The 26701-nt window shown below is 46.8% G+C and overlaps 1 protein-coding gene across 1 annotated transcript in view; it reads left to right on the top strand.

Annotated features, from left to right (window-relative positions):
• Positions 1 to 26701, top strand: part of LOC135388307 (cell adhesion molecule Dscam1-like) — a 128849-nt gene that overhangs the window by 101310 nt on the left and 838 nt on the right. Inside the window, exons 8-14 of the mRNA XM_064617772.1 lie at positions 8206 to 8370; positions 9078 to 9148; positions 11259 to 11487; positions 14621 to 14719; positions 17637 to 17822; positions 19339 to 19491; positions 21231 to 21394. Coding sequence (XP_064473842.1) covers positions 8206 to 8370; positions 9078 to 9148; positions 11259 to 11487; positions 14621 to 14719; positions 17637 to 17822; positions 19339 to 19491; positions 21231 to 21394 — 1067 coding nt within the window. The remainder of the gene's footprint in view (positions 1 to 8205; positions 8371 to 9077; positions 9149 to 11258; positions 11488 to 14620; positions 14720 to 17636; positions 17823 to 19338; positions 19492 to 21230; positions 21395 to 26701) is intronic.

Here is a 26701-nt window from a genome sequence, read left to right as displayed (position 1 = left end):
TACGACTCCAACAGATCAGGGAATGAACGATGTCATTCGGGATGATGGTTTGGCGAATAGTGTGTTATGCGGTGAAGTTCTCCATTAAGAGTGTGCAATACGGCGAAATATTTGGTAAGGACTCAATTTTAATTGTCCATTTCTTGCAGCTAAGCCGCCCTCAATTGCGCATCAACCCTTCACTCACACTTTCGAATCTCCACCATCATTTCTGACATCTCGTGATCTCCCATGTAGTTCCGTCGAACGAAGTAAAGAAAACAAAAATCCCATATTCTGCCACCAGCTTTGTTGTCGTTATTCCTTTCAACTTTCGATGTGCCAAGAACGAAAATATCCGATTACATATTACGCTTTCCTTTTTCTGCTTGCGACGAAACGGCCTCCCTATATTCGACGGAATCGCATTTGTACAATAATGAGATAAAAGGAAATCCTGTAGCACCGCGGGGACTCCTGTGACGAGTGAGGGAAAAATCCTCGTCTGGCAACAACAGAGCCGCGACCAAAGCAACACAAATGGCATTGTGTTCCGTCCCATTGCGTCCGCTTTGAAATTACAGGCGCGTAACGCCAAGACATCAATTGGATTATTCTGGTTTCGCAAGGGTATATGGGGACGGGTAAAGCAAACACTTAAGCAGCAAGTCTCTTTCACCTCACTAGCGTTTTTTTTTCTTTCTATGTGTTTTTTCCGGTGATGCATGGTGGAACTGTGGTAAACAATGTATTGATAATACGTCAATACGCTATGCAAGTAGGTCAGCTGTATGCGCACCTACGCGCTTTCCCTCTCTCACGTTTTGCCCGCGGCGCGACCTCTTCTATAAACAAGGGGTAATAGTGAGTTTTAGTGCATCGTGCGCTATCGCCTGTGCGTATACGTAAAGGATAGCGTGATTGCGCGCGCGCAGAACCGCAACCCAACCCAACGTACCCAAAGTACGTTGGGTTGGAACCCAACGTACGCAAAGACGATAGCGTACGATGCACTGACACTCTCTAATATTACAAGGTTGGCGTGTACGTGGTTTCTTCTGTGGACCCGTGCCCTCATACGTGTACCTCTGCACCTCCTTATTGCTGCCCCGTGATTGGACGAACACTTGGTCACGTCATTTCTCAAAAGTTTACCCTCTCCCTTGCCCAGAGACGACCAATCGCAGCACATACACACTCTGATGCTTAACGTAGCTTGACTACTCTAATAACAGGATTGTACCGCACGCTCAATAACCAATCGCCATACAGAATGTTATCGTTGTGTTTCAGGGGCCCGACGATTCGTCTCCTCACATGATTTGTTCAATCGTGGCGGGATATCGTTTGAGGAGACCAATCCGAGGCCTCTCCGCATTGTCGCGTGCATATAGAGAAGGAGACGGTGAAGGAAGGAAAGCGTCAGTTGCGTTTTTTTTTTTTTTCTCTCTATGGATTATATAAAACACGAACGACGCAACCGATGAATCGCGCTCCTTTTGTGTCGATGTCAAGGTAACGGAATCTTTCATTCCTCGAGGAGCACTTTTGCACTTTTGTGCCCCTTAAAGCTGGCGCGCTGCAAACCTCATGCAACGACTCTTGTCTCTTTCTTTCTTTGTATTGTTACTGGAGAAGTTAGCCAGGGGTTGCGGGCTAGCTAGCGTTAACTTTCGCGCGGGAGCCCATGTCCAATCACTTGAAAGACACGCATTTATCACGAGGTACGGAACAATGGAAAGTTCAGCATCGGGCTCCCTAATTTGTGAAATATCGGAGCAGTACACCTTCTTGTGGAAATTATACGAATTACCTATTACCTTGTGGCAATTTGAACGTATTTTAATAGCTAGAAAAAACATTTGATACAGTGGCTAGCGAAGAGCTCGTTACACAAAGCTCAGTTTTTTTTTTTTTTTTTTATGGATGCTGTCTGTTAGCCCGTGGTGCAAACGGCGTAGTTTTGAAATCACATAATACCCCCTTGCTCTTCTTTGATAACATATTTTCTTCCTGCCTCGCCAGCGGGTAAGTATAGTTGTAGTCCCTCGTAATCTCTTGCTTGTACTTCTCCGCGAAACTTAATTATTTCGTTTTAGCATACGAGGCGAACTTCTACCGAACATACCGAACTCCTCAAACGGTTCGTCCTCCGGAATACAGAGGGCGCTCTTTCTTTCTTTCCTTATTTAGTCATCGCTCGCACACTGTGCATGGCTACCGGTGTCCCTATGCAACGGAGTGCGGTTCATTTGAATTCCCTGTGACCGTTTGTTGTCATGTTACAGTCAGTGGACTACACACATCTCGAAGTCCTTCGGCGCGTTTTTCACTGTTCAGGAATGAAAGAGCTTCAAGAGCAGCGTGTGTGTGTGAAATTCTGTTTAAAGCTTGGCAAGACTTCACGGAGACGTTTCATTTGATTCACCAAGCGTACGGAGAAGACTGCATGAGCAGAACGCAGTGCCACGATTGATTTAAACGCTTCCAGGAAGGCAGGACGTCGGTCACTGAACATCCGCGGCCTGGACGACCATCTGCTTCAACGGATGACGAAAGTGTGCAGAAAATTAATGCCGTGATTTGCAGAAATCGCCTGTTAACGGTGCGAGGGGTCGTTGATGAAGTGGGCGTCAGCGTCGGATCGTGTCATCAAGTTTTGCAGAAAAACTTCAAATGCGACGGGTCAAAGGAAACTTGTGTTGAAAACAGCCAGGAGCTGCTTGCCAATGCGAATGCGGACGAAAGCTCCCTTAAATCGATCATAACGGGAGACGAGACGTGGGTCTGTGGCTATGGGGCCGAAACTAAGATGCAGTCAACGCAGTGAACGTGGAAAGGGTCTCCTCGGCCGGAGAAAGCGCGGATGAGCAGGACGAAGGTCAATGTGATGTTGATTGCTTTCTTTGACTGCAATAACATTGTTCAAAACGAATTCCTACAACATGGTCATATGGTTACCAATGAGCTTTACAAAGAAGTTTTAGCAATCCTGCGAAATGCTGTGCACAGGAAGAGGTCATTACTGTGGAACAAACATGCCTCTTGCACCACGACAACGCGCCCGCACATTCGTCATTCTTGGTTCATAATTATTTGGCCAAGCTAGCACCACGTATCAGTCTTGCTCCACCCCCCCTAATCGCATGACTTGGCTCCGGCAGACTTCGTCCTCTTCCCCAACTGAAGACAACATTGAGAGGACGTCGCTTTCAGAAGATACAGGGAATTCAAGAGAATGCGACGAAGGATCTATACGCACCATAGCAGAAAGTGCGTTCCACGAAGCGTGCCAGTAGTGGAAGAAACGCGGGGAACGGTGCATTGGCAGCACAGGGGAGTTCTTTGAGGGCGACAGTGTTTAGGCTGACGCAGGACAGCAAATCAAAGCTTCAGAGCAAAGGTTCGGTCATTTTTTGAAACAACCTATATTTCCGAGCTTCAGGATCCGCGATTAGCCGTATTGAGCAGCATGACATTGCTGTCTTGGGATTAACTCCGATATATGTTCTTTTGCACGTTCTGTGCAGCCAAACTGAAACTCAAAAAGACTTTATTCACAGCTCCCATTCAGACATTCGGACGTGCGGCTGAGTAAGTGGCTTGTTAGCGTGATACCTAGTATGCAAAATACCCTTTAACAGCTCGTTGTGCTGCACGGATGCAGCTCTCGATGAAATTAAACATTTTCCCCTCGCGGCAGAAACCATGAAACCGCCCGACTAACCGCATGTGTGAACTCGCCCTGTCTAACCAGCGGCATAGACGCAAGCTTCTTTCGACGCTCCCGAGCTCTTTGTTCCCTTAAGCGCATAGCGTTCCCCTCATCCAACCTTCAACAAACACATCGGTCTTGCTTTTAAGCCTTTCAAGCGCAACCGTATAGTTCAGGAACGTGACGTGGTCTCAAAGGCACCCGCATAACAATGGCTGTTTGTGGCAGTTCAAACTATTCTGGCGCAGTTCAGGAACATAGCTACTTTCACCTTTGTGCATTGAATTTAATTACACGGTCTTGTGCAGCTCGTAATTGAAAGTTCCGACGACAATCTTGCGTGATGCGGTGCTTATGTTAAGACTTGGCAACGTTGGCGAACGGGATCTTATTGGTTGCTTCCTGTATTTTAGGCATCTTAGTTTGCAAACAACGGCCACTTTATTGCGAGATGAAGAATAGTTGATTATGTTAGTTTGCAACATGTGCGCTGTTAGGACACATTTTTCAGTATTCCATGTGTTTCTCTCATAGAGAGTAAGTGCGTTTGGTCTACGGTCGATTCTGAAACTACGGTGCCATTTTACTCCTGGCTCATCACTGACAGTAACGCCAAAAATCAGACGCGAATTAGTGTTGTTTCTGTGCCATTTGGTGTAATGCATGGGAAGAGCAGACAACGGATGTTGAGAACATTCCGCAATTCCCTCTCTGTAAGCGTCACTTGGACGAGGCCAATGTAGTGGTGGTGGTGGGGGTGGTGATGGTGGTGAAAGGGCTTGCCGTTGTCGGCCTCACGTGTGTGGGCAACGTCGCGACTGACGCCCTGGGGAAATGTGCGTCCTGGGCCGACTTCTAGGGAACTGTGCCGACATACACAGTAAATCATTTTACACCTTTATTTGCTCAAACAAGGTGTATTCTTATAAAAACACCCTTTTCTATTCCAGAAAGAGTGCAAAAAGTGCATTTCTAAAGGTGTAATATCGACATACACCACGTCTTATCCAATGTGGATCATTAAGGGTGTAAAGTGGGGTGTTGAAACAAGTGTTTTCCGTCGAATGCACCTTTTTTACACCCATTTGAATTGGGAGTATGGTGTTAAAAATTGTGTTTTATTTCGTGAGAGAAAAATTATGCTGGTTTCACAGCTCCGCTCAGCAAGTAATCACATTATAGACGATAACCTGAGTTAAAAACACAGTATTTGACAGGGAGGGATGTTAGAAATTTAGCTTATACCTTTGACTCGTTGCAAGCGTGGGTGTTAATTGCAAAAACACATTCCCACCACACGTTACAAACGTCTCCCGCCCCATCACATGTAACGAACGTGCCCCAACAAATTTTATTTCAGTATATGATACATCCGACGCGCCAATATAGGCTACTGAGGGTGCCGCAGGTCTCTTTATGCCTCTGCATTCACTTTGGTCCCACAGTGTTAACAAGCTAACTGTTCTTTCTGTGGATTATGCCCGTCGCACAAGAGGAAAATTTTGAAGTAGCCCGTGTGTATGTATCATATGAAATCGGGTTCAAACTTGGGCAGGTTGGTGCGGCATACTAAAAGCGTTTGTTTCGTGCGTGCCTGCGATGCATTGCACTCCGGTTTAGGTTCTACGATGGAACCACGGCTGGAAGTGTACCGCGTTCGCGGTGCTGCTTGCCATAGAAGCAAGAACGTCGAACTGTACGTCTCGGCCAGTGGTGTCGGTATGCTGCCGCGGAAGCTCATATTACACTATTTGCGAGGGAATATTCGCTAGCAAAGAATTCCATCATAAAAGGTGTTTTCAATAGAATACTCCCATTTTAAGGGTGTTTTTGTTTTTAAACACCCATTATAACTGTGTTTTATTAGGAATACACTTAACTAAACGGTGCATTAGAAAACACCCATCATTTGAGTGTAAAGGCAACACCAAAAAGGTGTGCGCCATGGGACAAGCCATTTACACCAAAAAAGTGTAAAAAAGTTTACTGTGTATGTCTGAAAGCCTGAGGCCAATGTGTGAGCGGGCTTTGGCGCGGACAAGGCCAATCACGGAACAGCAGAGAGACCTTCGCGTCCGACCGCCGGGCGAAAGTGATGGCGTCTGTAGGACGCGGATAACTCTGAGATCGGCTCGCGGAATGCTGTTTCTGGTTAGCATCGTACGTGTTTGTACAGCTATGAGCGTAGCACTGCGGTTCACTGTGGTAAAATCTCCATTTTATTGTTCTTAAAATCAACCAACCAACCAACTGTGGTCCACAGAAAATGGTCACGTCCGCACTCACACTGGTAAGCGAAAGTCGACGTATTTACCGGGTTCTTTTCACTTAGTATATTGCGGTGCGAACGCGAGGCAGACAGCCTCGGAGACAATCACCTGCGCTACGCTCCCATTCGTGTGCCCTTCTTGCGTCATTCTGGATCAGCTGCAGAGAGACTGCGAATCTTTAAAACTCGTTTATTTAATAAGTAAGCTGCTCTCGGAATAGAAACTTGGTCAAGTAGACCATGAAAGCATATGCCGAACATTACCCGATCGGTCTCATGCATTACCCGATCGGCCTTTCCGGATGCGATTGTCCCTTTAAAGTGGGCACCGTCATTTCTTTTTCTCGAACTCAACAGACCACGTGCAAGTCCCAGCACAATCACGTGCCTTCGTTTCATAAATTGCAAATAACTACTCGTTTATTTTCCAAAGGCTTACGATTTCCACTGTGCTTATTCAGAAGTGACCTCATTACTTTGTCATGATGTGGTTATGAAGCACCTCGTCACTTCAGAACACAGGGGTGACACAAAGCCGCCATTGTTGTAACTGCCCTCAAGTGGGTGCTTTTGGCAAAACTGCAATCTTGCCCTGGTCGCACGTCATAGAAAACGTCATTTTGAGGTCATGTGAGTTTGTTCACATGTCGTTTTGCCGCTTACCGACATAGTTCCGTCGTCATAACGCCAAGGGATGAACGTATTTTGCCAGCGTAAACTATGCGGTGCTCCTTCCGCAACACGGTAGCCCATTTCTCCTTAATTTAAGTACTTCGCGTCGGCTTAGTGGGTCTTAACGCGCGGTCGTCATCACATCTTTGGAAGTCATCAACAGTACGAGGCCTTATGTGGAAAACTGCACCTTTTACTGCAAGATTATCGGATAACGATAATTACCTTGATCGAAACACATCCAAAACGTCGCGCAGAAACGACAACCACATGCATTGTTTACAAACGGTTTGGCCGCCGATCACGGGCGCCGCCATTTTTAAGGTTACGTGTGCCTTGACGTTTGCTGTGACGTGGACCAGGACCTCTCCAGGATGCATTGCGTTCGCCCAGCACACTTTCGTCTACGGAGCAACGCATTGGATGCCACCCTTGTGCTGCAGAATAATTACTTCATGTCAAACTCTGCGTAGGTGAAAAGACTGTTAAAGTATTTGCGCATTTGGACAAGAATGAACAGCGATGGATCCCGCACGTGCTCGCACGCTCGTCAGGTAGCACGTTATGGTGACTGAGTGCGCGAAATTAGACCACGAAAGTAATATATACGAATGAGCAGAAGTACGCTTGAAGTAGGCGGCGTATCCCTGAGTATGGAAGGAAGAAAGAATAAGGAGAGAACAAACTGGAGTCTTCCCTTGTTGTGTTTGTTCCTGTGTCTGTGCCGTTGTCTATACCCCCCCCCCCCAACCTCAGGGATCATCCGCCTTCGGAACATTGCACTGCCACATTTGTTCTTTGTCGGACCAGGACACATACTAATCCCCCTGTCCCCCACTCCTTCCAGCTGTTCTCTCTCCATCTATCCCCGTCTGTACGCTGCTCATAGCCACAGCTGCTTCGCGGCGTTAACACAGAAAAAAAAAGATGTTTCAGTGCAATACGCTGTACAGTTTGAATATGCCTGGCTTTTGCACACAACAGCTTTAAATCCGCCCAGAACCTTACCCACCACGACAGCTTTTGCACCCGATCTGCTTAATGCCGCTGGTTTAATGACGATCATTTCTCTTGTTCAGCCGTGCCGTTTGTTCAGTTTTGCTGCTGTTTAACGCCGCTCAGCGACACATTTTGAACGTAGCTGGGAGACACACAACAGTTACCGTCACAAGCCTAAAAATAGGACTGTAGTGAACATATTAAAAAGCGATAAAACCCCAGTGCAGGGGACACAAAGCGACGACACAGACGAAGCACTGTGAACATATTCCTTGAGTATTAGGAGCTATAGAAAACACATATACATAAAGGGTGTGTGTGTGTGTTTCCTCTTCCTCCAATGGGGTAGGGTACCGCATCACCGCGGTGAAACACCCCACCTCATCGTCATCATTTATTGTTGTTGTTGTCCTTTTCCTCCTCAAACGCTCAAGGAATATGTGCCTAGAAGTCCATCATACCATCTTCGTGGCTTCCTACTACTGCTTCGCGAGAGAGGGTTGTGCAGGATGATTTATCTTTCTTCAAACAATGATGACTGACGACAATGTTCTTTATGCCATTGGATCAGGAACAGGTCGGAAGCTCTTCAGCACGACCGCGTCCGGTTCAGACACTAGCGTCTACTTGCACGACCTACAACCAGGCACCGAGTACTCAGGTCACATCGTATCCCAGAACGACGTGGGAACCAGCGGGCCATCTGTATCCATGCACTTCATCACCAGTGAAGAAGGTACCTCCACAATCCTGTGAAACACCATGCAACTCATGGCTTAAAGTTGCAACTTGTTGTAGCAAGTCGCAAACCGCAAAGTTGGGCACCTGGGCAAGCGAGCGAACGTTCCGTAAGAAACCAGTGGAGGGGAGGGGGGTAAAAAGTGTCGCAATTGCCAATAGCTTCCAGAAAACGCTACGGCGGTTTGTATCTGCGGAGAGCAGGGGATAATGTTTGGAGAATCCGCGTGATTAAGTGTCTGCCCGCTCACAATACATCAATGATGGGGTATTCGTAAACAGGCATGATTCTACACACGTGTCCACAGAAAGAACTGCGAACGTGCGACTCCCCCTCATTTCGGAGTGGCACGAACGAGATCGCCCAACGGGCAATAATAGCAAGAGGGACACTAGGAAGCTGCGCAAACAGCTAATGTGCTCGCATAGCGGATTCCCAAGCAAACTTCCGACTAAACAAGTTTACACATGAATGTGTGCACACTTGCGCTCTGTACATAACGAACGTCTGGTCCAAGCACAGAATGAAGCTAATACCCGTGTTCTCTACGAAGAAAGCTAAATCCCGCGTAATATATGCCGCGCTTTACCTGGAGTACGCTATTGTGCAATTACGTCAACTCCTCAGATGTAATATACGTTGCTTAATCCCCGGGATCCGTCGCGTCTGTTTGCCGAGCACGACTAATGTATTTGTCCTTGCAGCCCCCTCGGCTCCTCCGACAGATGTTCACTCCACTAGGATTGGAGAAAAGGAACTCCTCGTTACCTGGAAGGTGAGCCTGCCGAATGTCTTTGATTCGCTTTGTTTGTTGTGTGCAGTCCGAAGTCAGGTTTAAATGCAGCAACAACAACAACAAAAAAAAAAAAAAAAAAAGAGGAACAGAATGTAGAGGTGTTGACTATTCCAGGTTACTTACACGTGGAGGTAGATAGGAACGTATGTATGTATGTGCTTATGGAGAAGTGTGTATAGGATGATAGCTGGACGTTCCTTATTAGCACAGGTAGGTGGGATTTAAACGGGTCCCAGAATGTGCACAGTCTAATACCCCTCGTCAGAGGACTAATTTAGTGTAACTTTCAACGAGTTACACTTGCACGTAGTGTCATTCGTGTGCTGTCACACGACATCTTTTAGCGACACTCGCCAGAAAGTGTACTAAGGATTTAGTGAGTTCCCCAAACTCACTTCGCCTCTCCTCGGTGAGCGAGTATGTAGCCTCGACGGCAGGCTTTGTGGAGCAGGTAAAAATATTCAGGAAAAGCGAGTGATCCCGACACCACAATATTTTTAAACATGTAGTTCCATCAGCGTGTTTATTTTATTTCAGTACAGTGTGACATTGTGACGAAAGACAAAAAACTCCACATATAATTACTCTCGGTAACAGCCTGTGAGAACATCGCGGTCTCGGCGATCCGGCGGCGGCCATTTTTGTTGTGGCACTTGTGTGAAGCCAATTTCTTTAATGTTGAAAGAAATTAGCTGGAGGTGTTCCTAAATCGAAGAAAAACATTCTGAGCAAGGTATTGTGGCGCACAAAAATCTGGTCGCCGTTTATTCTTATCTATCGTAATAGACGATTTTACAAACATGCGCGCCACCAAGCGCGCGGCGCACAGCAGCATGGGAACTTCGAGCGACGCTGCTCCGTCGTCTGCTTTGGTTATGGTTTACCCCGGCTCACTCCGCTGCTGCGGGAATGTTGTTGTTCGTCTTCTACCTCCGCCTCTGGTTGCCTCGTAATGCTCTAAAGCGCTATAAGTTCCCATGAGTCCTTGCATGCGCTTTATTTTTGAAGCGTGGTGTGGGCAAGCTTACACTTGTCCCATCCTACAGTTGGCAATAGGAGGTCTATTGCCCTCACTGCATAAGTGACACTTACTTAAGCCGTGTAGCAAGCACGTAGCGAAAGTGACAATCGCTTGGTCGTAGTGCACTTCACGAAAATTACCCTATCGTATCCCGTGTTCCAGCAGTATAACTGCGCAGTAAATTGCGTGTTTTCACTGCGATACTAGTAAACCGTGTAAGCTACTTCTCGCTCTTGTTTCTGATGAACTGTGATATCTCACAGATATCTAGGCCGAACACATGCGGCAGGCTACGTTACAAACAATGGGTCAGAATGCTCATTTCGCGTTGGTTTAAGAACAAAAGTTCTCATCCATTGTGTTCGTTTCCGTGTCCGTCTGTCCATCCATCGTGTCCGTCTCTTCCTGTGCATAAAAGTAATCAACAATGCAGGGCACCTACCATGTCCATGTGACACTGATCCATCTTGCTGATTTGAGGCTTTATATCAAAATACCTGGAACTGTTTCGTGAGAATATATTAGCCAATAGCAGCCTCGCAACCTAAAGCCCTAAATGTAGCCATGTACTGATTGATTACATCATGTGTCATCTAGCGCGCACTCCACAGTCAGCTATGGAATGCCCGCTCCTTTTTTCCACTCACTTCCTTTAGGCTTTTTCAGCATTGCCCACATTGTACTTGTGCTATATTCCTTTTTGAACATTCCAAGATTCATATTTTAAGTTTCTAATCTATCAACTAATTAAGTTTTCACGCTTTCGCTTCACGGGCACGCATGCATTATGTTATCTCCGCCATCGTCGCGCGTGCCTCTTTTATCCCTAGGAATTCATTTATTTGCCCCCTCGTGACGTGTTTATTACACTCCCATTCTTCAAAACAACGTATTATTACTGGCAGTCTGTTTTCAAATTTCAGTTCGTATGACTGAGCTACAATCGCACGCACGTCGAACCCCAAATGTTAACGGGAGAGATCAGCACGCGGATCTCCGCTTCGCATGGTTCCCACGGGGCACCTCTGTTATTAACAATTCGGCTCGTCGCTCTCGCCTCTCCCATAGGGCCCTCCGGCGGAACACCTAAATGGCAAGATTCAGGGATACTACGTGGGCTATAAAGCGCACGAGTCAGCCTTGCCGTACACCTTTCACACCGTGACAGGTGCTGCTGAGTCAGCAGTCTTGAAGAACCTCGAAGCCGGAACCACGTACTCCATCGTGGTGCAAGCTTTCAACAGGGCAGGTCCGAGTCCCTCGTCTCATCAGATTGCTATAAGACCCATGGGATCTGGTAAGCGTTCATAATTTCAGTACTTGCGCAAAGCATGGCAATTGAGAGCATTGCGACCGAGGATGAACGCTTACGATCGCATCAGCGTTCGTGTAACGCCGCCCTTCATATATTATTTGAAGGGCTCCCCGCAATTTAAAGCCATGGAGCCATGCTAAGTCCGTAACACCATGAAAACCATGGTGTTTTTTTTTCTTTCTTTTGGCATATCGTTCTCTTTTATGGGATACGATCAAACAATGTAGAACGAAAACTTTGGAATCGATTGACTTCTGGTGGACCTGGTGTACTTGAGGGGGGGGGGGATATAAAAGTTCATCAAATGAAAAAGGAAGGGTCAAATAGACAGAGGTCGGCTTGCTATTCTAAAATAAAAATGGTAAAAACTGATAAAACAAAGTCATAGAGTGTTCACAGGAAATCACAGGGTGTTCATGAGGCCAGAAGCTTGCAGAAAGCGGAGGAGGGAAAAGGTGACGGCCCACTGGGTAGGCCGAAGAACGGCACCGAGTGGGGTAGCCGATGTGGGAGTGTCGTGGCCAAGTTTAGAATACACAGCGGCAGAGGGCGTCAAGGTAGAGAAGGTGTTGTCGGCACTGTAGGATGCAGTGGGGGATATCAGCCATCACGCCACAGCTGGTGCAGGAGGGAGTGCTGGAGTGACCCATTTTGAACAGAAGCAGTGGTGTGCGGGCGACGTTGAGACGGAGGCGGTGAAGGCGGTGCACGAGTCTACTGCATCGCTCACGTAAAACGTTGCGGGGTGCTTAACGGAACAAACCGAAAATGAAATGGCGGCTGCTGAGGATTGAAGAATCGGAATGGGAATGCGACACAACACGGAAGGCTCAAACTCAAACTTGTGCCTTCGTACTGTTCTGTCTTTCCAGCTCAAAGTTCCTATTCTAGTACAGTGTCTTGTGCAGCCCACATGCAGCTATTTGACTAAAATTTGCAGAAGCTCGTTTGTTCCAAAGGATCGAACTCTCGCACGCAGGATACAATGTATTCCCTGGTCTCGCTATACAATCGTCGTGCAACTACCTCACACCATCATGATACTACATGTTGCAAATGTCACGTTGGTACACTCACATTGAACGCAATCAATGCCCGGTAATTCAGCTTTGTCCACCTGAGTTCTCTAATACGCGCTGATTTCGTATCGTGCCACCGGATTGAGGACTCTAGACGCTGCTCAGCCGAGCACGTCTGAAAGAAATGTCAATACGCATAAATAACAACGACAGCTTTATTTTGAGATGATGAATGGGTGCAAAAATGCAAAAGGCAAACAAAGTGCACGCAAAGTGCAAACATGGGGAGCGCAAACATAAACATGCAAAGAAGTAAGTAATAAGGTGTATGATTGAAGGGTTTAAAGTTCGTATTGTACAGAGTAAGCAGCGGATTCCTTCATAACAGAACGTAATACATAAATTAAACAAGCGTATTCTTACCGGCACTGCTCTGTGTTGAAATGTGACTGAAGAATAACCCCCTAACATTCTGTCGAGTGACTGCAAATTTAAATATTCGAATTTGTTATCGAGGATTATTTATTTACGTTAATGACACTAGGATATGCATTGCATAACGAAGGGGCATGCTATGAAAAGCGTTCCATACGTAGCAAACACACATTAGTGAGTTTTAGTGCACCTACACTACCGCCTTACGTAAGGGATACACTACACTGCGTACGTAAGGGATAGCGTTGGTAGTTCTGCGCAGTGCGCGAAGCCCTCTTTATGTCTTGGCTGCAACACAATGCCCATGGCTACCTTCATTGGTCCCGTCTCTCGGCCTTACCCAGTGGGCCGTCACCACAGGCCAGCTCCGCTTCCTGAAACACTCGGGCTTTGCGTCTGCCCTCTGACTGGGCTTTCTTGTGTCGTGTTGTGCCTGTACTGCACTAGCCGATTTTCTTTTTTTTTTTTTCACTAGTTTTTCCTTTTCTTTCTTTCGTTTTCTTTTTTGCTAGTTTATTTTGAGTTTCTTTCTTTTTTGGAATAGCAAGCCGGCATTACCTGCCTGACATTTTCATCTTTTTGTCTTGCTTTTCATTCTATTAAACATATCCCCCCCTCGTCATGTTTTACGACAATGCTATCTCTTACGCAACACGACGAGCAATTGGGCTAGTTGGTCTGAATACATGACATACAAGACAAAGGGACGGAGGGACTGGGAGGTACCCGGGTTCGAATCCCGGTGCCGGCTGTGCTGTCTGGGGTTTTTCCTGGGTTTTCCTTAGACGCTTTCAGGCATATGTCGGCACAGTTCCCTTAGAAGTCGGCCCAGGACGCACATTCCCCCAGGGCGTGAGTCGTGACGTTGCCCACATACGTGAGGCCGACAACGGCAAGCCCTATCACCACCACCACCCACCACCACCACGGAGGGACGGGCGCCCATCCTGTCTGCCCCTCTGTCCTTTTACCTTTTGCGTCGTGCTTACCTCATCATGCTGTCTCTTACGTACGCATAGGCGGCAGCACTAAACTACCCCAAGCAGCACAATGTACTGAAAGTCGAGTGCAATAGGGGTGGACGGTATGTGTCTTATCGATGTTCCTCAGTTTCACGAGTCTGTTCAAGGCCTTCCACCTGCCCGTCCACCCCTACTGCATCCGACTTTCAGTACATTTTGCTGCTTGGGACGACGCACTAAAAACCCATTATTATCTCAGAAGTTACTACGATAGTGCAGCGGCCTTGTGAGTTACACGTGTGGAAGAAGAGATGCCACGAAGGGGTGGTTGTGGATGGTATGCTGTTTCCGAGCGTTCTGCCTGCCGGTGTGGCGGCACGTTGCTGGGGAGCATCGTGTGTCCTTAGCCGTCTTCAGAAAGCTAACAGGACAGAGTCGTGTGCGAGAACGACATTTTCGGGAAGGCTAATCGTTATAATACGTTAGTTGTTTCCGTAACGGTCGTTGACTGAGTTAGCTTGATCTTGTGAGCATTGTGGCACGATAGAAGATAGTCGGTAGACCTATATGAAGTTTATTACGCCCATTGGGGGCATTGACATCATGAAGGACACAGCATTTTGTGCATTATAATGCTGAATCACTTTAAATATCCACGTATGTGATACATCCAATTATCTCGCTTTCTATATTCCCCAGGTCTACCAAGCGCTCCCAAGTTCACAACGAGTGATGTCACTTGCTGTTCTGTGATCATCACACTCATATCGCGGCTAAATCCAACAGAGGGCATCACACGTGAGTCAAAAATAACCATTTCCAGACCGTATGATGAGATGTCGATGACGATAGCACTGCATTGCGCATGGATCTTTTGCGTATTCGGTCTCACAAAATCGCGTCTTCAGAGTGTGCATGTCTTCCCATGGGCTTTCAAGTAATGCCTTTTTATTGCTTTGTATGAGCCATGTGTACCTACAGCTAAAGGCGAACGCCGGGCGCCAGCAGTACTTTTGACTACGGTGCACTTTCGCGACTTTTGGCGACAATACTGAGTTTTTGTATATCGTACGCTAGCGTCTTTGCGTACGTAAGATTAGCGTTGGTGATACTGCGCACGCATAACACATAAACGGAGCTTTGCACATTGCGCAGAAGCACGGGCGCCGTTAAGTGGGGGTAAAGGGGCATTTGCCCCCCCCCCCCTCCGGCTCAGACTTTTTTTTTTATCGTGACTTTGCGAGAGCTCTACCGACGTGTTCAAGGCTGTACGTCTCTGACATCACAGGCTGCGGCAGTTCCCGGCGCATTTCTTGCACTTTTCTGTTTCGTTCCGTCTCCCACAAGCAGTGCACGACCTGCCCTAAATAACGTGCTGCAGTGTCCAAGCAATGAAAGCTCTCGCCACATAACAAGGTACGCGTTGCGTTACAGTTACTAAATTGATGAGAACATAATCCACGCTGATGACACTGATGGTACTCGAGTCTTTGCGCAAGAGTAATCCAGTGCCGTGTATGCCAAAGGGAGTCTGGCCATTAGGAGGAGCCTAAAAAAGAGGCTCGATGTGTCAATCAAACTTAGGCGCATTTCATTCGTTACCGTTTACCATATGAGCTGCCATGACACCAAATTTTCTCCAAGATGGAGAACGGCGCTTGGAATGGCGAATCGGAGATTTCGTGACAAAACAGACTACTTTAATTTCATACTGTGAGTATATATCCTCATGTACGCATCTGCAAAATCAGCTTCAACTTTCGCTCCGCCATCATTATTTACGCGAAAATGGGATGATTCGTCGCAAACGTTAGGCCTAGTTAAGACCGTGATACCAAGAAAATAGCAAGAAGGACGACCCTTACACGTAGGATTTTGCATTATATTATTGCATTTTATTTAAACATATGTCCTTGCTCATTTTTGATTCGATCTACTTACATTACGTGGTTTAAAACTTCATAGCGGCAGTAGTCTGCTACGAAGAAGCGGTTGTACCGCTCTCCTGGCCAATCACTTCTCCCAGCAACCATTTCTGCAATTCTGAGCTTTCCCAACATGCCTCTCTCCATGCAGATGGCGTTGATAAAAGTGGGCGCAAAATCCGTCGTTTTGTTGTGTCACCAGTCATATCCGTTTCAGTCCGAATCAATCGAGTTTCTCCAAAATGGTGGCACCCAGTAAATACGGGTAAGGTATAAGAAGTGGATGGATGTAAAACAGACAACTGTATTTCGACCTGTGAATGGCTGGATACCTCAAAAAGTGGGTGGAGCCTCATGTATAGGCATGTCCCATTAATGGCCAGACTCCCTTTGGCATACACGGCACTGGAGTGATCTGTAGAATGATGCCCTCCCCCGGGGGGGGGGGGGGGACGGTGCAGCGGCGCCCGGGTCCGAGATCTTGCCCCTCCCTGAAAAATTGCCTAGCGGCGCCCCTGCGCAGCACCACCACGCTATCCCTTACGTACGCAAAGGTGACAGTGTACGTTATACTAAAACTTATTAATCTGCGTTACCGTTATCGGGTGCAGGGCATCCAAAGCACCGTTCAGACAGAATTTCGCGTTTTGCATTTTATCCCTTTATGTTGCTAGATCTAAACGAAAATATTTTTCAATGAGTACGCTCGCGAATCTGATTTTCATAAAACATGCTTTAATCGTTAACTCATTTGTGCTCTTGGTATCACTGAGCTGAGTATTGCACCAGCCGTTGTACTGACTAAGTGAAAACGGCGCACGCATCCATTGTTGTCACGCGACCTGCTCTGAAAACCCGAGTTATTCTTCAGTATGCCACAACTCAATTTGAGTATGGTGACAGTCATTCTCATATCACGTAACCTCCATTATGACGCGCCACAATTGTGACACAGCTGGTACTTGGGAAAAAGGTGCCAACACTTGCCGTCATCCACCTGCGCCAGCCAATTTTAAAGGAGCGCTATCTGCAACAGAGGAGGTATTGACCCTGACTTCCCTTGGGGAATAACGAAAGCTCCCTTCCATTCCTCCTCGTGGAAATGTAATAGCGAGTTTTGGAGCATCGCTAGGTGTTCGCGATATCGGTTGCGGAAACGCGATGAGCCAACCGTGGTCTTGCTTTGAAGTGACTGGCATCACATTGCAGATCTTTGATTGGACAGCTTTATAACGTCGTTTCCGTAGAGTGCTCCTTCGCACGAGCGACATTCCCACGGAATATTCTAGCGGAAGAACAAGCTAAAAAAAACAAAAAACAAGAGAGCGCTCACGGAGCCGAAGTTTCACGGCTTGTCATGTAGAGCATTCGAACGGGGATTATGTTGGGGATTCGGATTTGGAGTGGTGTACCGCGGACTTAGCAGACGACAGCGTGCTCTTGTCGTCTGCTACGGTATACCTTTTGGCTGCGCTGCGCGATATTCTCCGCATTGCATGAAGAGACATGCCGTCGAGGGTCGGATTTACATAGCAGCAAAAAGCTATAATCTTTCTCGCATCTTCCGCTAGAGTATTATGTGGCATATGGCCCATGTGAACACAAAGTAGGTACCTGAATAACGCTCGCAAAGGCTGCTCTTTTGAAGAAGGACGACCAGGGCACTCCCGCATTTATTCGAACAGCGAGAGCACTATTGACTATTATTTGGTTAGTGGCCCGGTACTAACAATAAGTACGCGGTCTAAAGTGACACGCAGCCGCTGATTTCCTTCCCTTCTCGGACACAGAATACGTCGTGGTCTACAGAAGCTACAACAAGCCCTGGAAGATGGTCTACTTCCCCCCACACTTGAGGAAGCTGCAATTGCGAGGCCTAGAGAAGGACACTTACTATGAAGTCAGAGTGGCCGCTTACAGCCTGCAAGGCAGAGGCTTGCTGTCAGCAACAGCGCATTTCACTACACTTCGTCATGGTCAGTTGTCTTTCTTTACTGATAGCAGATTGTGTCAGCATATTTCAATACAAGCCGGCAAAAATGCGAAGCGAAAATATAATTATGTGAGCGAATAAATAAGGGCTAACAATCGCGTTCCTATGTGTATACGGTCCATAATTGCAGACACACATCGTTAATCAAGAGATAAACTGATGTTCTGAGGCTGGAACAACATAGAAGGGACAGATACAAACAAAGCCTCAAATTGCCTAAGAAATTGCCTAAGATTAATCTTTCATCGTTGATTTCTTAGGCAATTTGAGGCTTTGTTTGTATCTGTCCCTTCTATGTTGTTCCAGCCTCAGAACATCAGTTTATCTCTTGTTCAACAGGTGCCGCTTGCGTCGATTTCCGTCGTATGAATGTGTGTATGAGTGAGCAAAAATGTAAGAGTGAAAGGAGGGTGAGTGAGAGTGAGTGGCTGGTTTGTCGTCCCTTCAGATGACGCACCCCGAAAGTCACTGGAGAGGCGTGTTAGCTTAGCTCAATTGGTAGAGCCCTGGACCGGCAATCCAGAAGATGTGGGTTCGATCCCTACAGCTGGCTAACCTTTTCAGTGACTTTCATCTTTCACACATCGTTAGTACGCAATGACATTCTGGTTAATGAATATCCAGTCTTTCGTTTTGGATTCAAGACAACGCGAATACTGCTGAACCGGCCGGGGATGCAAACTACTTGGTGGCGGGGTAATGTTGTTTATGGCGAATTCTGCTGATCGTTTTCATGCGCGCACTGTAGTTTGCTGGTATTGGTTCAGCCAGTGTAGCATGCGCACTCAAATCAGTCTAACATTTTCTGCTCTGCAACGATTAGTGGAATTCGCTCTTAGACTCGCCGTCTTGAGGAAGGGATCGATATGAAACACGGTGTGCTGTGTGCTGAGATTTTGGCGTACCTTAAAGAACGCACGGGTGTGCAAAATGTCCCAAAATTTCACAGGCCAACCACTGTGGCGTCACATATGATCATGGTTATTTGGCGATATAGAGCCACGAGTTATTATTATCCTTATCCTATATTATCTGAACTTCAGTCGTTGATTATTTGCAGAACACACGCTTCCCTATAATCATTTTTAAAGCGTTTGACTGACACACTGAAACTGTTATATAAATATCAACTTCAAAAGCTCCAAGTAACTTTAAACTTTAACAACAACAAAACATCTGGAGTAACATTTATTTAATGAGCTCGTGCGTCATTAAATAAACTTGTTCCGGATGTGTTCTTCCCTTCGAAGCTTGTCATTTTACCTGGAAACTCATATCAAGAGCAACAAGAAATACGTAATTTGAAACAAACGCTCGGAGTGTGCCGTACTAACGAAAAAGTGTCCCGAGCAGATACGAAGGCTTCGTTATCTTCCATTTCACCGGTTCACTGTCACGTGGAGAGTAGACACACCGCGAATGCTTCCCCCCTGACCTATCCATCGCCACGGCGCCTGTCCCCTTTTCTACCATTCGCAATAGCTATTGCTCTTCCCCAGGTTCTCCCGACGACGAAGAGGCCGTGTCGACAGCTGAGGTTCCGGAGTATCTTCGTGCCCGAGTGCTCGTTCCGGTTGCAGTCTCCCTCGGCATCATCATTATTTCAGTGGCAGCTGGCTTTGCCTACTATAGGCGCATGCTAGCTACACAGAGTGAGTTCCTTTCCCGTCCTTTCTCACCCCTCGGATGTTGTTTTGAGCGACATACAATCGATTGCGCACAAATTTCATCAACGTGCCTCCTTCTCGCAGCACTCGCTGGAGGACGATAATTGCAGGCGCGAGGGCCCCCTGGAAATGAGTTTGGCAGATTACTCGCACGCTGAGAGATTAAAGGTTCGGGCAGATATAATCACCTTGATCCTTGACTCGCGGCGTTTAATCGAGATGCCTGTGCGCGATTATAATCACCTGACTTGGTCCAGTGATTACGTGCACTTTAAGTGGTGTCTTATTGCCCCGGTGTTTACGTTTCAAAGTGAACTTGACGAGTTTTATTGAAGTGAAGTGAGTTTCACGGGTCTTAGATGGAGATTGCTGTCCTCGTTTAAGGTGATTTCATTGCGTCAATCCTACTGCTACGTTTAGGGAAATATATTGTAATTATCGTTAAGACTTTGTTGCGGACCACACCGGTCGCGATGAAGGAACTGATTAATGTTAACAAAGCTCCGAACAGACTTCTTGATAGGGTATAAAGAAGAAAATAAACAAAACGAAAGACGTCAGTTAAGTTATGAGTTATTGTAATTAAACGACAAAGTGTATTTCAAGTAACTGCATTGAAAGCGGAAAACACTGCTATAGTGCCGCGTACGAAATGCCATAGAGAAAATCTAGCTTTCACTGACAACGAAGCCGAAACACGGAGCGAAGCACCAGCTGGTATGCATTCACCTATGAGGTGGTAGCATACCCAAGACTCAAGCTTTTTATACGTTTTCACGTTCCTGAGATCTCAAACCTCAACTCAGGTCGTATATTTCAGGAACTGTTTTTGCTTCCGTCACATAATAATTGTGCTTCTAAACAGTGCCCTCACGCGGGAGTCGCCTCAGCAGCGCTTTTGTGCCATAGTCAGGTGGACCCCTAGGGCTGCTTCGCGATTTTCTGTTCCTTTTATTTCCGTTGTACAGCACGACTAATGAGATCCGAGACGTCTTCACAAACCCTTTTGTAGAAGCTGACTATTTCTCAGGCGCAAACGAACTAAAAACTAAAATATTATTTCGAGATTTAGTGCATCAGAATGTACGCGGCGGGTTTCTCGACTGGCGGTGCCTACACCAAGGTTAATGTACTATGTGTGACCTGCTTGTTAAAGCGACGCTCGCACCCTGAAACCCATCTATGAAGCATACCACTATGTTCGGACCTACTTAGCATTTTTTTTTTTCGTCCGAAAAGTGCTTAGATAATAAATGAAGGAATTTTAACGATCAGCGCCGCTTCCGAAGCTGCGGAGGCTCCGGCAACAACGAAATCTGCATGACGTCACACCCAAATAGGACGAATGAGAGGGCCTCGCTAAAGGAGAAAGGCGCCGTCCAGACACCGTCGCGGCATCCCTTTTCCCAAGGACATGCTGTGATTGGTGGTGTAGGGAATGGCGTTTTCGCCTTTTTCCAGAGAGGGAATTCCGGCATATTCTCAAGATCCGGCCTCTGCTCTTTTCATGGATTCCATCAAAGTAGCAGTCGAACAGTTCCACTATTTCGCGTGAGATTTTCGATACCGTGGCCAGTGATCAATGACAAATAAAATGACACCATAGTTCCGAAATTGGCTAAAATGGATGCCACCGCCCCTTTTAAGATATCGCACTATATGGCGTACGGAGGTTATTTCAGCCTTCACAACTGCAACGTTCCGTTTTGAATTTATTGGTGCAGGTACGTCGGTGAAGTATGAGACGTGCGTACAAAGGCATGGAAGTTGGCCTGGGACGTCGAGGGACTCTTTTGTGCGGCGGAGCGTCGCCGAATCGTCCACCTACGACACACCGTGGGACGCTCAAGCCGCAGCGCTTGCTGCAGCTACAACACAAGCTGCTTCCGTGAGTATATATCAGACAAGACACATGCTGCACAACACAAAGTACAAGTTTTGTAACAAACGTGGATTTACGAACCGTTTGTGCTTTGTGGCACAAAGTGGGGCATTTTTTTTTTTCCAAAACGGAGGACATCCGTCTTTTTGTGAGTTATGTTAGCTGTCGCAAAAAGGCATACTGCCCGCGTGGTTGACGCAGAGCCTGTTATGCGGTGGTGTTTTTGTTTTTAGAGCTTGGATTCGGGTTCGCTTCATGCTGTTACAACTAAATACGCATGAATCGGGAAATACGTCGATTTCGAGCGATTGCTACGAACGAGGGGGCTTGCAGGAAAGTTGTTTCGAGTCAGGTGCTCCTGGCAGGGTTAATTACCTCCGATTCAAATTACCTCAATTACTCCAATCACCTCAATTCCTATCACCTGAAGAAACACGCTTTCCCTTCAAATGAGCAGTGATATATGGCATTTAGGACTGCTCTAAACCTTCCTTATTTCGTTGGACAGGAGAGACGACACAAAATATTTTCGCAGGACAGTGGTGTCTTATTAGAGCTGTGCAATTCAATAGAAAACACAAACACACGCACACTCTGCAAAATCAGGCATGCGCGAGGCGACGTGACCTTGGAGTCGCAGCCTGGCTTTGCAAAAACAGTGAATCGAGTTGGATAACTAGAGAGTTTTAGAACACCGTGACCATACTACGTTTCTTTTACCTTTTACGGATCCGGTTTCCTTAATGTGACGACAGACAAATACTTTTAGGAGAACCACGTTCCCCTACGCGCTACGACTCCATATCGTGAACGGAAGTGCCATCTGGTAGTAGCATAGTGGTAGTATTTCGGATTTACAGATTCAGTGATCGACGACTATTTTGCACCGTTTTTAAAATGATTTTCACACATCACATCAAGTAGAAGGTGTGAGCCCTTGTCGACCTTGAATCTCTTGCAGCTTATGTGACTCATTTCGGAAGTGGCCTCTCGTTGTTGGCAGGCGCCATTGCACTCGAAGAAGGAGTCGGGAAAAGGAACCCGTTTCAGTTACCGTAAGCCCTCCGTCCGTAAAACGCATCCCTCCACGACTCAATCTGCTGCGCTTTGATTGGCTGGTTGTGATAGGGTGTCGGAGTCGGGGAGCGTCTGTGGTTCCCTAAACTTCCCTCCTAAGATAACCAGCGTTTCAACTGAGCGGGTGCGTATACAGTGTAGCTCGAAGTTGCGCGCCACGTGTTTTAGCCCGAAAGCGGAAGTACCCTGTCAGGTTCGTGCCCCGGCACACGGGCACCCTCAAAGGCCTTTCAAGAGGTGGACACTTACCCGAACGGTGTTTGTGTGCATCGTTCAGTGACACACGACAACCGAGAATCTCCTTTTGTGTGTAAGCGCTACTTTTCGAAAGGAGAGTTCGATGACCTCACTAGCGTTTGGAGGGAAGTAGCCTCGAACACAGAGTCAGCTGGTGATATGCATCTCTCGAATATCTGAAATAAAAAAAAGGAAAGAAATATACTTGTATAAATAAATATGGGAGAATACAGTGCCTCCAACAAAGTCAGTTGGATTCTGAGGATACGATATTTAGCGCGTAGTGGCTCTTTAAAGGAACACTGAAGTGCAAACGATTCTTATCCGGGAATGAAAGACGCGGTTTCCTTGCAGCAGTACAAGAGGAACAGGATTATTCCGCTGCGTCGATCGTGAATTATGTGCGATCAAAATCAGCGCCACATAGATACGGAAGGCCTGCTTAATGCCTCCTTTCCTTCCTTCGCTACGTGGACACATGTAGTCTGAAATCGTCTGCTACAGCGATTCTCCATTCTGTCAGCGCAAATGGCTGCAGCTAACTTCGCCAATTTGTACCAATAAACTAAACCTGAAACACGCTTTCCATAATATCACTCTTGAGAAAAATATGGGACCGTTTCGAGCTTTATTTTGTTGTCTCATTTAATACGCGGGAATGTTCACTACTCGCAGCGGCTGCAAATCCGGCGACGGTGGTTCGTCTCCATGGCTACGAGCGCTGAAAGCACGTTTGCGATTGGCTACGGCCGTTGAAAACACGATCCTCATTGGCTGACTCTTAGTTGTTACGTCATGGCGACGGCTAAACAGGCTTCCTCTATCTAGGTGGTGTTGCAAAAATGCGGCAATGTGAAGTGGTGTGTCATTAGTGTCCTCAAATTATTTGTCCAGTCATCGATGGAAATCGATGGAGGAGTCCAATGCCGTGTTTCTTGAGAAATATGTATTTCTATATCACGTGTTTCTTGAGAAAGATATCTTTCTCAAGAAGCACGGCATTGGACTCCTCAAATGATTTCCATCAATGACTGGACAAATAATTTGAGGACACTAATGACATACCTCGACATTGCCGCGTGCCCTATTGAAAATATTTATTTAATTTTTATTCAGGTTACCCTAAAGCCCTAAGGTCCTAAGGCATTATATGAGACTCGGGATAACGCAGAGCTCTGGGGTAAACCCAAGTCCTGCGGCAGCCACATGTCCCGGGGTAACCCTAAGGTCGGGGAGTAACCAACGTAGATCCTCATACAGCAATGATGTAGGTCTGTAGTGTTCCGTGAGCAGTTCTTCCGGTTATTCGTGCCGTTTTCACAGCTTCCGGTTTGGTACCAAACTGACATCCGGTTCCACACCAAACATACTCTGCGCCAACCACTGTGCCGGTTGACAGAGTTACCGCTTCTGATTGAAAACAGAGACGGTCGTATACGCCTTTTTGTACAAATTGCCAGAAAAAGGCTTACACCTCCTGTTTTCAACAAATCAGGATAGCGAAAGATAGGATTCTGCATGGCGTCTGGTTCCGAGCGTCCTCAGCCGCGGAAGGACCGGCAGTCTTTGTGGCACCGGAAGTCATGACGGGATCTTCTTTGTGTTTTACCGAGAATGTCACGTGACCTTAACATCACTCCCAGAATATGTTGTCGTCACGCCAGGAACTGCGGGGGTAAAACCCCAAGGGTTCCTGTGGTAACCCCAAAAAGTACTAGGGTAACCACGTGGTTTCTTAGTGCATCCTCAGGACGTGTCCAGTGGGTAGCCCACGGCATCTTGGGGTATAGTAGGGCGTCTTTAGCTAACCCAAGGGGTTGCTGGGGTTATCTCAGCAGAACCTCGGGATTTCTGGGGTAGCCTCAAGATTTTCTGTAGTTACCTCAGAACTTTTCTCAATAGGGATAGATGAGGGAAACCGTAAATTGCAATTTCGTTCACGCGTAGGTCACGAACGACGCAAAGGAACATTCTTGTTCCTTTGTACTGTTGTTAATGTAAGGGCGTTTTTCATTCCGTACCATAAAAACATAACTTCACCGAATAGTACACTCTGCACGAACCATTGCCACGACTGATAGGGCTATCGCTTCGGATTCGAAGAGGGAGAGGGAGGGCGTACGCCTTTTTATGCCACTTTGGATTCCTGCTAATAGACCTCTCCCTGTTCGTAAACAAATGACGTCATAGTGTTCGACAGCGTCACCAAATTTGGTAGGGTTGAACGAGGCTCGAAGCTAGGGGGCGAACAAGGTCGCACCCGAATGCCACGGTCTTGAGGGGACAACGGTGGTCCCTGAAAGGGACGCGACCTTCCGTCCTACTTTTCTTTCCATAGGAGGCAGCGAACAAGTGCCCATTCGTGGAACCCAGCCCTCCCCTTCCAATTTGTTTCGGTTTCAGTCTGTCTACCAACGTGATGATGACGTTTCTCGGGTAGAGGTCTATTGACACAAAAAGGCGTAGATCCTCTTTCTTCAAAGCAGAAAAAGTAAACCACGCCAGTGGTTGGCGCATACATCGTGCTATGCGGTAATATTCTGTATTTTTAGAGTGCACGATAACTTTTTTCTGGAACTTAGTGTCCCACTAAACGAGATAGGCAGTCAGAAGTGTTTGTTGCGCAAACTCCATTAAATTAGGAATCCACGCAGGTCGTTAAGGAACTCTACTTCTAGGCAGTTCTGGCCTGCTCGTGTGTCGGGGGGATGCGGGATAACCAATCGGGAACACGATTCTCCAACACTGTCGTGATCACAGTTCTCGAAACGCATGTAGAATATAATTCGCGGCTTTACGACTTTTCGTGGAGCGCTTGTGTCGCCTTGGACCCCAATTCTCAGAATGGCGCTAACAGACGCGCTGTATATAGGGCACTGACCGCATAAACCGAATAGATTTCACGAATCGCGCGATCGACTTGACGGACTTCAGCTGGCCGTGATGGCGCTCTGAAGTAACAAACGATGTTTTTACGGTGGAGCGACATAGCCGCTTTTTACTAACGAAGGAAGAAGACGAATACAAAGAAAGCATCACTCGGAAGACGTTGGAGTTCATTAAAGTTGCACGAACTCGCTGCTCGTCAGCTAATGTGCAGAGCCATCTTCGTTTCAAGGGATGACACGGGGATACCGATCAGGCGCTTGTAAATATTGGATGAGTATAAATATAGAGCCATTGTAAATTCATAGAGGACATGTGGGAGCCTGTCGTGTTCTTTCTGGAAGGATCATCGTAAAATGCGCGGTACAACCAATAATGTGCTGATTTACGCGCACAAGTGTTACGTGCATGAAGGAGAAGTGAAACACCTTCTGCCCCTGAAGGAAAAAAAAACTTTTATTGTCATACAACGATAACTATTGACCAAACGTATCGTATAGGGATGTAAAACTGCCGGAATTTGATAATCGAAAGAAAAAACAAAACAAAAAAGAAACAGGTTCCTTTCGTGTTTTGTTTCGAAAATTTGGAAAAAGATGAAAATAATGAAGATCTGTTACTACAGCCTGTAACTTGTTTATTGACATGTATATACAGGGTGTTACCCAATCAAAGTCCATCCGTGTCAGCGTTTCCGTGCTCCTAAGATTGCTCAATGCAAGTGGAACATTGTGTCTTTGCGTATAAAGCTCTGAAGACCCCTGAAGGACATTAAATCCTGGTATGTTTCAATGGGCATAAATCCGAGTGCAAAGTCAGTTAAAAACAATCAAGATGGCGGTAGCGCGAAGTGCAGTTGAGAGATTGCTTCCAAGACGGCGACGTGTCGCTTCGGTAGAGACGTCTCCGTGTTGTTATCCACGCTTTTTCCTGGGGTTGCCGGCTTGCATAAGGAGAAATGCACCCAACAGCATACGAACTATTTTAAAAAGTGCCATGAACACTGCGTTCAAAGCGAAAGCGACGATTGACGATGGCCCTCTATCACCGCTGTTCAACGGAGTACTTTGTAGGCTGAATGTGAAAGCAAAACTCGGACGCCCCACAATGTAC

Source organism: Ornithodoros turicata, chromosome 3, assembly GCF_037126465.1.
Source record: "Ornithodoros turicata isolate Travis chromosome 3, ASM3712646v1, whole genome shotgun sequence".
NCBI lineage: Eukaryota > Metazoa > Arthropoda > Arachnida > Ixodida > Argasidae > Ornithodoros > Ornithodoros turicata.
Note: the sequence above shows the minus strand (reverse complement) of the source record. Positions and strands in the feature narration are given on the sequence as shown.